Here is a 12300-nt window from a genome sequence, read left to right on the forward strand (position 1 = left end):
TAATTACCTCATGCCTTGAGTGCTACAACTTCTCTGCCAGTCAGCTTGCTGATTCTCCCACACCCAAATGCATACTATTTCACATACCAGTCTGTGCTACGACAATGATATTCTCAGTGATAAATGCTTTTTTTTTTCCATGTTTATATTGTGATAAGGGGGATTTAGTCACAAAGAATGGAGCAGTGCGTTGTCTTTTATTTCTTATCAGTACTCTTAAATTTTATTTACTTAATTTTTTTTTTTTTTTTTTTCTGGGAGTGAGGATGGCTGGCCAGTACAGGGATTGAACCCTGGACCTTGGTGTTATCAGCACAATGCTCTAACCAACTGACCTAACTGGTCAGACTTTATTTCAGTTAAGAATTTTATTATAAGCTAAATAGTCTTTTTAAGAAACTGACTGCAAAATTGAAAGAAAGATGTGCAACACTTGGTAGAAGGAGAAAAACACCATCCATAGTTCCTTTTTTCAAACACAGCTATTGTTAATATTTTGATATATTTATCAGGAAAGATGGTCATCAGCTTATATTCTATTTAGCTTGGTTACTTCAATGGAAAGAGATCTCCTGCCTCCAAGTTAAAATGAAAAAGAACTGGGATTGAATCTTATCAGACTGGCGTGGTTAGTTTTACACTCATGTTGGAGTTAAGAATGGGGTCAGCCTATTTAGAAATACATGATTGAGAGTGGGAGAGCATTAGTTACTCTAAGAAAAATTGAGGCGTTAGAATCAGAAGAAGGGTGGACTGGATCAGAAGAAAGGGGCCAGGCAAAAGCTACAACCATCTCCTATAAATGTGTTCATATATTTGGTTTTGGACAGAATTAATGTCATAATAGCATTCTTCTCTTTCACATAATCTATCGTTAACAGTTTTAAAAAATGTAATTAATACATTCTTTGAAATATATTTTATATTTCATTCAGAGAAAAATAGGAGTGGAGTTAATTCCTGAGGCTAATGTTTTAAGTGGTAAGCTTTTGCTATATTGAAAAGTTGATCCAGGCAGTTATCCATATAGTTTGTGACATAGTATAAAGCAAATAGATGCCCATATATTCTTGTTGATTGATTTTAAGTAGAAACATTAGGTTAGATATACGAAAATCTGACATATAAGAAATTGGGCTATAAAAATAAAAGGCTAGTGGGGGCAGTACTCTTAATCCCTCCACTCAGAGATAACCACTATTAACATCTTGGAAACAGTACATTTATGTATTCCCAAGGGAGTTCTTTAAAGACAAACTCTTGAGTTTGAAAGTACAGAGTAGATTTAAGACTTTGGGAGAAATTTCATCTTGTAAAAGATCTATATATATTTCTAAGATTTATTCCAATAATATGTTTAAGTAAAATGTCCTTGCTAGGTCTGTCTAGGTGGCATTTTGAGATGTTTTATAACTTTATTTGATAAAATATTTAATTCTTAGGTGGAAAGTGTGAATACTCAAAACTACTAAAATTTTGGTACGAAAAACAAATATTTTTCTGAGTTGGAATAGGAATCATAATTTTTAGTGACTTATTCTGCTTCCTCTCTTTGAGTACGTCACTACCCTGTTACATATCAGTAATTACATATCAGTAATTTGGCACCCCACCCATGGGAATTTATAATACGCCCATAAAAAGGTTCATATCTAGATTCTCTCACCTGCATGTATGATTCACAGTGCCATTTTCATTTAATTATGTATAATAGCAGTTATCCTTTAATTGCATTTTATTTATTAGATGTTCTGCTCATTATAGTAGCCAGCAGCAGCGTGTGGCCATTGATCTCTTGAAATATGGCTAGTTGAAACTGAGGTGAATATTAAAGGAAAATACAATTTTTTTGGTACTTGATTCCATTGTTGGAGACTTTTAAATATGTTTTAAACACTTCGGATATGTGTGTCTGCTTTATCAATTGTAAATTTTATGAAATCTAAATACAGTTCAAGTATTTCTGATGAAATGTACAAATTGAGATGTACTATAAGTGTAAAGTACATACTGTATTTAGAAGCCTTAGTACAAAAGAAAAAGTGTAAAATATCTTATACTTTTCATGTTGATTATATGTTGAAATGATACTTTAGATATATTGGTTAAATAAAATATATTCTTAAAACTAATTTTACCTGTTTCTTTTTACTTTTTACTGCAGTATCTAGTATGATGCTGTCAATAGAAATACATCAGCCACATATAAATTTTAAAATTTATAGTAACCAAATGAAATTTTTTAAGTCTCATTTAAGTCTTATGATAAAACCCATGGGATAGATAATATCCTCATTTTATGAGGAAATTGAAATTTAGAGAGTTTAAGTGACGTAGTTAAATTCACACAGCTAATAAATATTAGTGAGCAGACTAGAACTCAGCCTTGTATAACTGTAAAACCTATTCAATTCTTTGGGCTTAGTTCAAATCTATAAATGGCTATTTCCAATAAGTTAATTAATTAATTACAGTCATACATCACTTAATGACAAGGATACATTCTGAGAAATATGTCATTAGGTGATTTTGTCACTGTGCAAACATCAGAGTGTACTTACACAAATATAGATGGTATAGCCTGCTATACATCTAGCCTATATAGTATAGCCATTATAATCATGTGGGACCACTGTTATATATGTTGTGCATCATTGACTGAAACATCATTATGCAGCACATGACTAATTATCTTAGTCCTGCCTTGTACAAAGGATTTGAGATGGTATAAACTACTAGCCTCGACTTACAAAAAGAAACAGAATAGTAGAAAGTTAAGAGTTGGGAGAAGGGAGAATTCAGAACATAAGGCCAGTGTAGTTGCTGTTGGTGAGGCAACTATAAGAGACATTCATTTATGTAGTTGTTATTGCCAGAATTGAAGAGCAAAACTGCAGGAACTAGACTGCCAAGATGTGAATTCTGGTTTTGTTATTTTACTGTCTGTGTGACTTTGAGCAAGATCTTTACCCTTTTTGTGTCTCAGTTTCCTTATCTGTAAAATGGATACAGTCCTAAGTGTACTTCATAGGGTTATTATGATGATTAACTAAGTTAATAAATGTTAGGCATTTATTTTTTGGACATAAAAGATTTCAAATGTTACCTGTTTTACCATTTTCTCAAGACCTCAAAGCTTTTTGAAGCACTGAATTCTGAAGTTAGATTTTCTTATGTGGATCTTTTATCTAGGGGTCTGTTAGTAATGTAAGAGACAGTGTCCTCAATATTTTTACAACGAAGGCAGTAATAGATTTCCTACAGGATGTGTAAACATTCATGCTTCTGGCTTAAACACAGTCTAGAAATAAAGTTGAGTATCTAAAGAAGTAGCTAGAATGCAGAAGTAGAAAACTACTCAAGGTGGCTCAGGAGTCATATTCTTCCAAGGATGTATTTTGTTTGTCCTGCACAGTATTTAAAATTGTTTTGATTCTAGCCAGCCACCAGAAAATAAATAAATAAATAAAAATTGTTTTGAGTTTGCTGCCAGCATATAAAAATCAAGGAACTTCGACAACAATTCCTTGATTTTGTTAAGACACGCACAGATATGATATTGATGGGGGGGAAGGAGGAGAGGGAAGGAGGAAAAGGAGGAATTGATAAAGGGACATGAAAATCAACTATATTGTATATTGATAAATTAAAATAAAATAAATGAAAAAAAAAGGAACTTCTCATAGAAATCTGGATTTCTAGTTTCTCTTAGAAAAATCAGATTTGACAACACTGGATCCACATTTCCACATGGCAGTAGTAGGCTGCTTCCAAGGCTGGGCATGTATTCTTTGTTTTTCCCCAATTCCAACCTGGCCTGCTATATGTAATTACTTTTGTAGGACAGTCTTCTATTCCATCTATGTAGGTTAGCATCCGTTTCTTTAGGTTCCCTGAAGTTTTACAGTGTTTTCCACAGAGTCTTACACGAGGGTACTTCAAAAAGGTCATGGAAAGATTTGTATTATCTTCTAATTCTATTTTTCCACAAATTGGTGTAATCTTTTAATTCTGTTTTTCCATGAACTGGTGCTAGCCGGTTAGTTCAGTTCGTTAGAATGCAGTGTTTTAATACCAAGGTCAAGGGTTTAGACCCCTTTACAGCCACCTGCTTAAAAAAAGGAAGTGTATTTTTCCATGAACTTTTTAAAGTGCCATAGTACCTTTTTGGAGAAATTTATTCGTAGGTTCCTTAGAGCTCTAGTTCCTATTGCAAACAGTATTTTAAAATTTTTAATAATTATGTTGTAGATGCATAAAAATATGATTGATTTTTGTGCATTTATCTACCTAGCAACATTACTGAATTTGATTCTAAGAGTCTATGTAAATGCCATTGTTTCCATATAGTTAATACTCTTGTCTGCAAAAAATTTCCTTCTTTTTCTACCCTTATGAATTTAATTTCCTTACTACACTGTGTAGATGATAATAGTAATGAAAAGAAGTGGTGATAGTAGGCATCCTAGTCTTGTTAAAACCTTAACAAATGCTCTACATATCATGGTTAAATATAATTGTCATAGATTTTACGTAGACATCTTTTATCATATTAATGAATCTGATGTTGTATTTTATCAAATGCTTTTTCAGTATCTACTGAAATAATTATGGTTTTCTCCTTTTAACCTGTTAGTGTAGTGAATTATATTAATAGATATTCTAATGTTAACTCTCCTTGCATGTCTGAAATTAACCTTACTTGGTCATGATGGTTTTTTTTTTTTTTTACATTGCTAAATTTGCCTTGTTAATATTTTAACTTGTATTTTATCTTTAAAAAGTATTTAAGCTAGTTCTGTTTCTTGAAAAGGCATAAAACAATGACCAAACCAATAGCAATGAGCAGCCTTAAACCCAGATTGTGGTCTCTAAATACCATTTTACTCCAAAAGGGCTTACTGAAAGATGGCTGATCCCAAATCCAGGATAGGAAACGTACAAAACAAGCTTGAACCATCTTCCTCTGCCAGAAAGGAGGAAAGACTACAAAGGTCATGTCAAAAAGTTTCAGTAGTCACCAGAAGAGGCTGTCATGCCCCAAAGTGAGATAATTTGAGTATTATAAGAATAATAATTGTAATCGATTGAAACATACCAGGTAAGTTTATGTTCATGAGATCATAATAGTATTTTAAAAAAATTCTAAAAACTTCATTGGTCATCTTTGAAGGATACTAGGGAAATAACACGTCATTTTGAAAACTGGTCAATAAAAGGAAAGAATAAAGCATTTATTCTGCTTCCCTTACCAGTAGTTTCTTCTGAAGGAACTACTGGTAACCCAGTGGTTTATATAAAAAAGTTGCTTCTTAGAGCTGTAGTCTAGCTAATAAATGAAGTATTGAAAGGATTAGAATATTACCATTTTGCAACTGCTGATGATCATCGTGCTGCTAATGTCACAAAAGAGAGACAACACTGGAAGTAATTATATGCCTCCTGATGAAAGTTCATATCACCACCTATGAAGTGGCGTATATATGCAAAATCAAATTTAAAAAACAAAACCCCAAAAAAACAAAAACTGAAAAACCTGAATCCGATCAGGCTTCCTTAGGGTTATAACTTAGAGAAATTCTTGTCTGGTGCACAAAGAGACTTGTATAGGAATGTTCATTGCAGCATTGTTTCTGGTAGTAAAACATTGGGAACAATCTATTTGTCCTCAAAAAGAGTAGGTAAGTTGTGGTATATTCCCAAATGAAATACTGTATAGCAGTGAATATGATCGAATTAGACCTTTTTGTCCTGGTGTAATACTCAAAGGTCTTGAGTGAAAAGAGCAGGAGTATGGTATGATATATAAAGTTCAAAACATTTAAAACCACTCGTCTCTATATGTGTAGAAGAACATAAGGCATGGCAGTAATAAACAACAGTTTGGGGGTTTGGTTACTTCTGGGATGGAGAGAAGAGAAATGGGAATGAGGCACAGAACGTAGAGGGCTTTGATTGAATTTGTAATATTAAAAAAATTACAATAAAGTGAATAGGATAAGATGTTAAGACCTGGTAAAGCTGATTGGTAGGTCAATGAGGGTTAATGTGATTTTGCATCTTTTCATCACGGTGATTGTTCATATCATAAAACTCCAATGTTAAGTTTAAAAGCAAATGCAGGGCCGGCCCGGTGGCGCACTTGGTAGAGTGCGGCGCTTGGGAGTGCGGCGGCGCTCCTGCCGAGGGTTCGGATCCCGTATAGAGACCGGTCCGCTCACTGGTTGAGCGCGGTGCGGGCGTGACACCAAGGGTTGCGATCCCGTTACCGGTCACGAAAAAAAGACAAAAAGGAAAAAATAAAAAAATAAAAATAAAAATAAAAGCAAATGCAGGGATTGGCTGATTAGCTCAGTTGGTTAGAGCATGGTGTTATAACACCAAGGTCAAGAATTGGAATTCCCATACTGGCTAGTGGCCAAAATAAAAAAAACAAAAGCAAATGCAGATATGCATTTGACTTTGTGTGAAACTGTTTTAAAAGCTTACAAGATGGGTGCAGCTTTTTAATGAGGACAACCAGATTAAACGTTGATAAAAGGCAACATTTGTTGAAAAAGGCAACTTGCTTCAGGAAAATGTAACAGGGCCAGAAACCTGGTGAAGTTCTCTTTTTAAAAATTGCTTTGAATTTCAAAGAAAATTGGAACATTAAAAATTATCTAGAAAAATTTTGTAAAAATAAAATTATTAGTCTTTATCTCAAATCTACTCCATCAGAATGTCCTGGGAGTGACCTATATTTTTTAAAACTCCCGGGTGATTCTGACTAGTCAGGTTTGGGAACTACTTCTTAAGGCACTGTAATTGTTGTAAGGGGGACTGATAACTTACTGACAAGAATGTTTCTGCAGAGAAGTATTCTGAGGCCATTTATAGGATCCACTGCAGAGAATTAGTGACTGCCTTGAAGGCACAAAAAAGGACTTTCTTCCTTGATGTGGCTGAGTTACTTTACTGATAGGGAAGTGGAGGCCCAGATTGTTAGAAACCTTGCATAAGAGGTCTCTTAGCTGGAATCAGGATTAGGGAGGCCCAGCTCCTAACTCAGATTGACTTCTTTCTAGTCTACTATGTGTTATGTAAAGATATAGGAACCTTTCTCTTGTTTTCTTCCTCTTCCTCACCTGAATTAGGTGCCCTTCCTAACTTGTTTTCATAGTAGCTTGTGCATAACTGTCATAGTGTATGTATCATACTTATAATAAATGTTGCTTTTCTTATATGTGCTCATCTAAACTGTGTATCAATGAGAATGTCTACCACATTGGTTGGTACACTGCGGGAGTTTACCAGATTAAAGCAAAATGTCTGTTTAGAAGTCAAACTGATAGAAACCACAGCATCTCAAAACGGAGCCTCACAATTGGAAGTAAATGTAAAAAAATCAGTGAGTAGGAAATAGTTATCACTAATCAATCCTGTGGGAGGAGCAGGCGAAGGCTGCTGTGGAAAAGCTCATATGTTAAGGCAGTAGTTGAGAGTGGCATTGACAAAGGAGAAATTGATAGTAGGTGAAGAATACAGAATAACTGCCAGTAGAGAAAAGCACAGCCATTGTGGGGATTAGAGATAAGGAACAAACATACTTCTCAATAAACTCCTATAAGCATCCACAGGTATTATAGAATAGCACAATAATTGTTCATTATGAATTTAAGTTATCTAAAAAAGGCTGATTGTTTCTATTTACTGAGTTGTATTTTCATAAGATTCTCATTTAAAATTTTCAGTTTTCAAAGTCTTATAAAACTATTTTAAGATTCAAGTGCTTTTTTGTTAATTTTTTTTTCCTTTTTGTCTTTTTTCGTGACCGGCAACGGATCGCAACCCTCAGTGTTGCGCCTGTACCGGGGCGGGACCGGTAATGGAATCGCAACCCTTGGTGTTGGGATCGCAACCCTCGGTGTTGGGATCGCAACCCTCGGTGTTGCGCCCGCACCTCGCTCAGCCAGTGAGCGGCCGGTCTGTATGTGGGATCCGAACCCTCGGCAGGAGCGCCACCACGCTCCCAAGCGGCGCACTGTAGCAGTGTGCCACCGGGCCGGCCCTTTTTTGTTAATTTTTGAAATGTATGATGTTCATCTTTGGAGGGGGAAACAAATGGTTCCCCTGAGTTTCTTTTTTGTTTTTGTTTTTTGGTGGCCGGCTTTTTGCTTTTTAATTCTAATATTATATTAGCTTTTCTTTTTTCTTTTCTTTTTTTTTTTTTTTGACCAGTAAGGGGATCGCAACCCTCGGCATGGTGTGGTCTTCACCACGCTCAGCCAGTGAGCGCACCGGCCATCCCTATATAGGATCCAAACCTGTGCCTTGGCGCTACCAGCGCTGCACTCTCCCGAGTGAGTCACGGGGCCAGCCCTATATTAGCTTTTCTAGTCACAAGTTAGGTATAAGTTCGTTTTATCCTGCAGTTTTAATTTTAATTTTTTCCTTCTAGTTCACTATTATTAATATTTTGAATAATTACAGTTAAAAGACAAAAAAGGATTTATTATGAATACTTTGCTTTCTGTCCTCATCTTCCAGCAACTTCATTTCCCTCTTTATAGGCAAGTGGTGTTATCAGTTTCTTGAATTCCTTCCAGAGATACTTTGTGCATCTACAGGCTATTGTAAGATACCGTTTGCACTGTCCACTCATTAATCTGTCTTGAATGTTAGCCCATAACAGTATATAAAAAACTTTCTCATAAAGATTATCCTCATTTTGGGGGAGGGGGAGTTAGGGAGAAATAGGTAAAAGGCCTTAAAAAATGTTTATATTATGTAATGATAAAAAAAAAGTGTCCTCATTTTATTTTTTGCAGCTTCTTTGATGTTCTTATAGTAGTATATTTAGCATAGTACTCTGTTATATGTATGAATCATAATTTATTAAACTGGTACCTTATTAATGGACATTTATTTTCAATCTTGCTGTTTCAAATAATACTGCAATTGAATGATATTTTCCTTGTGTATGAATATAAATGTAGTATAAATTCTTAAAAGAGGAATTGTTGAGTCAAAGGTTATGTGTATTTGTAATTAAGGTAAGCAGATCTTTCTCTTTATAGCTGGTGCCAGTTTATACTTTTATCACTAATGTCCTCAACACTGTTATAACAATTTTTGATCTTTGTTAATCTTTTGGCTAATTTTTAAATAGGTTAGAAAGTAGTACTGTATCTCTAAATGGTTTTGCTTTACATTTCTTTTTCTTTCTTTTTTTTGGCAGCTGGCTGGTGTAGGAATCCACCCTTGATCTTGGTATTACAATACCATGCTCTAACCAACTGAGTAAACCAGCCAGCCCTTAATAACTTTTTGAGGCATATTTTGCAAATCATGTAATTCACCCTATTCAGGTGTACAATTCAATGATTTTTTTGGTAAATTTAGTTGGGTTTGCATTTGTTTTATGAGGAGGTTGAATTCCATTTCATGTGTTTGAGCTGCTTTTGTATTCTGTGAACTCTCTGACCTAATCTTTTTCTGTTTTTACTTTTTTGGGGAAGACAGCTGGCAGGTACTTTTTCCATTTTTATATTGGATTGTTGGGCTTTTTAAAAAATCAGTTTGTAGGGGCCTGTTATATAAGATCTTGTATTTGTGAAATGAGTTGCAAATATTTTTTTCCAAGGTTTTCATTTGTCTTTTGTCCTTGCTCACAGAATTTGGAGTTTTCTGTTAACTTTGAGGGGTGTGAATATAAAAGCGAGACTGTTTACTGTAGTCTTAAAGCATTTGCTAGATTTGTGGCTAGAAATGTTTTGAGTGGGTTTTTCAGCAGCTTTAAGTCGGGTAGTAGTAATGGTTGAATTTGAGATTATTACCTAGGGGCAGATACATTTAATTGGTTGCTTTTTTTTCTTTCTGTTCTTTCAATTCGTGCAATATGTTGAGTTGCGTTTTTGGAAATTGCTGCCCCAAAATGGATGTCTTCCTGGCACATGCAGCTCCCCCCTTCCTATTGTACTTGCCCACATAATCTTTATCTTTCTTTTTCAACATTTGAAAACTTAGATAACATTCTTAAAGATGGAATATGATACATTCTCAGCACTATTGCTGGCCACCTGAGTGTAAAGTGTGATTATAGTTAATCTGTCACCAGAGGGTGTATTTCAGATGCCATTTCCAGTCGTATAATCTTATATTTCCCCTCAAATTTGTCACCTTCAGAAAACCAAATGCTTATTCTTGAAGCAAAGTCACTGCACAAATGGGGAATATTATAAAGAATCAATTTAGTGTCTGTCCCTTTATATTTTAGTTTTTCTTTTTGCTGTTGAGTTTTTAGGTAAGTTTTAAACAAATGTCACAAAAAGCAACAAATTTTATTCACCAGTCACGGGTGACTTTTGGTGTGACCGTCTTAAAACTTGGCCCTAAAAATATGAAATAATATTAATGCCTAAGAGTATGTCCTATTCACTAGGTGATCTTAATAAAATATTTCTGGAAATTTATTTATGTAATATTTGTTTGCCAGAAGAAAGATTCAGTAAGGATGATCAAAACATCTGTGATATCTAATTCTTGGAATATTTTTTTCACTACTAAATACTTATTTGTAGAATTATTAAATGGGAATGTTGAAAAACCTTCAGATTGAAAATGAGTAAGATATTTCTGATAACATTTTAGCTGTTCATTTTCTCATTCACCGCAGCAGTAATTTATCTGCTAATGTTGTAATAATGACTTTTGTCAACTTCTATTTCAGAAATTGTTTTTTAAATTTAAATTGAATGTGTAGAAAGAAGGGAAGGGTTTTTACTTACATGATCTCACCAGACATTTAAGTTTTCCTTTTTGATTCTTGTTATTTTCCCTTGGAGATTTTTTTGATATGCTCATGATAGTAAAGTCACTCACCTACCCTTAGGTGTTTTTACTTGTACATTGAGAGAGCAGTTTTTTCATAACTTGAAACAATTCTGTTTGTGGAACTGTTTTACTTTCCTCAATTTCATTTGAGCCCATTTCCTGGAGATTTGTGATTCTAAAAGGAAGCATAGTTTTGAAAAAGCTTGTTGGAGAGTCTGACTTGCATACACCCTCTGAAAACCATTGCTTCAGAGGGAGTGTTTGTCCTTTTCCATGTTTGTCAAGATAGAATGATAAAGTATATCAAAGTGATCGTGACTTTGAAGAAAGACCAATTAGAGAGACAAACTATTTAAATATGAGGACTCTAAAGCCCTGAGGAGTTGTTTCTAACAATTATGTAAAGAAGAAATTAATGTAAAACATTTTATGTTAATTTTACTACTGAGTTATCTTCTGGACTTTTTTTCCATTCTGCATTTGATTCCTAAACTTTTACCTCTCCCATAGTACTTGATTCACACCCTAAATGTAGCATTTTCTACATTATATTAAAGTTATTGTCTCTCTCTTCTTTAATTAATTGTACATTCCTGATGTTTAGGACATTGTTTGGTACTTTGATGTATTTCCAGTTATTGAGTTTTTGTGATTCTCAAAATAGCAATCAGATCTTAAATACTTACATGAATCAGGTGCTCACTTTATGTAACCTGTGGATTAAATTAGGAATTTGGTTTATTATTATCTTATTGTAATATTTTACTAGTTTGTGTTTGTATGACTCTGTAGAACAAAGGTAAAACTCACAGGTTATTTGGATGGCAAATATCATGGAACCTTGACAAAATGATCTATTCCAGAACTTGATTTACTGTTATCAAGATAGCCAAAGGTATTAAATCTTTGCCTTTTATTTAGTAGTTTGCTGATACAGGTTTATACTTTAGTCATCTGTGGACTCTGGGTTAAAAACATTGCTTTTCTCGATTGTGGTAGCAAGTTCTTAATTTCTTTTCTTTTTTGCAGTTGGAGTGCCTCAAGCTTATTGCCTCTCAAAAATTTACAGACAAACGCATTGGCTATTTAGGGGCAATGCTGCTGTTAGATGAAAGACAAGATGTCCATCTTCTCATGACCAACTGTATCAAGAAGTAAGTTTTACCTTTCCTTTTTCTAGCAAATATTTTGCTCTTTTAGATCTTTCTTATAATTTGACACTAAGAGCTTCTATTTCCTGATTCTATATTTACCGTCCAAGATGTATTTGAATAGCACTTGGTTCAGTAGCTTATATGTGAAAAGGCCAAGCAAAGGATTAAAACTTCTGTGGGAGATAATTGATTAAATTAAGTTATTACTGTGCATCTTCAGGCATAAAAACGCAAGTTAGCAATGAAGTAAACATTTGGGTTTTCATAGAAAGGAAAAAGCATTGGTCAAATCTGGGCTTTCATATATTTCCAAGACATTGAATACCATGAA

At 34.2% G+C, this 12300-nt stretch overlaps 1 protein-coding gene across 3 annotated transcripts in view; it reads left to right on the forward strand.

The window, feature by feature from the left end:
• The window catches only part of AP1G1 (adaptor-related protein complex 1, gamma 1 subunit), a 77523-nt gene that overhangs the window by 22991 nt on the left and 42232 nt on the right, over nucleotides 1-12300 (forward strand). For all 3 annotated transcript variants that reach the window (XM_008581026.1, XM_008581029.1, XM_008581027.1), the window contains exon 3: nucleotides 11845-11969. In XM_008581026.1, the coding sequence (XP_008579248.1) occupies nucleotides 11845-11969 (125 nt within the window). The remainder of the gene's footprint in view (nucleotides 1-11844; nucleotides 11970-12300) is intronic.

Source organism: Galeopterus variegatus, unplaced genomic scaffold, assembly GCF_000696425.1.
Source record: "Galeopterus variegatus unplaced genomic scaffold, G_variegatus-3.0.2 Scaffold2236, whole genome shotgun sequence".
Classification (NCBI taxonomy): domain Eukaryota; kingdom Metazoa; phylum Chordata; class Mammalia; order Dermoptera; family Cynocephalidae; genus Galeopterus; species Galeopterus variegatus.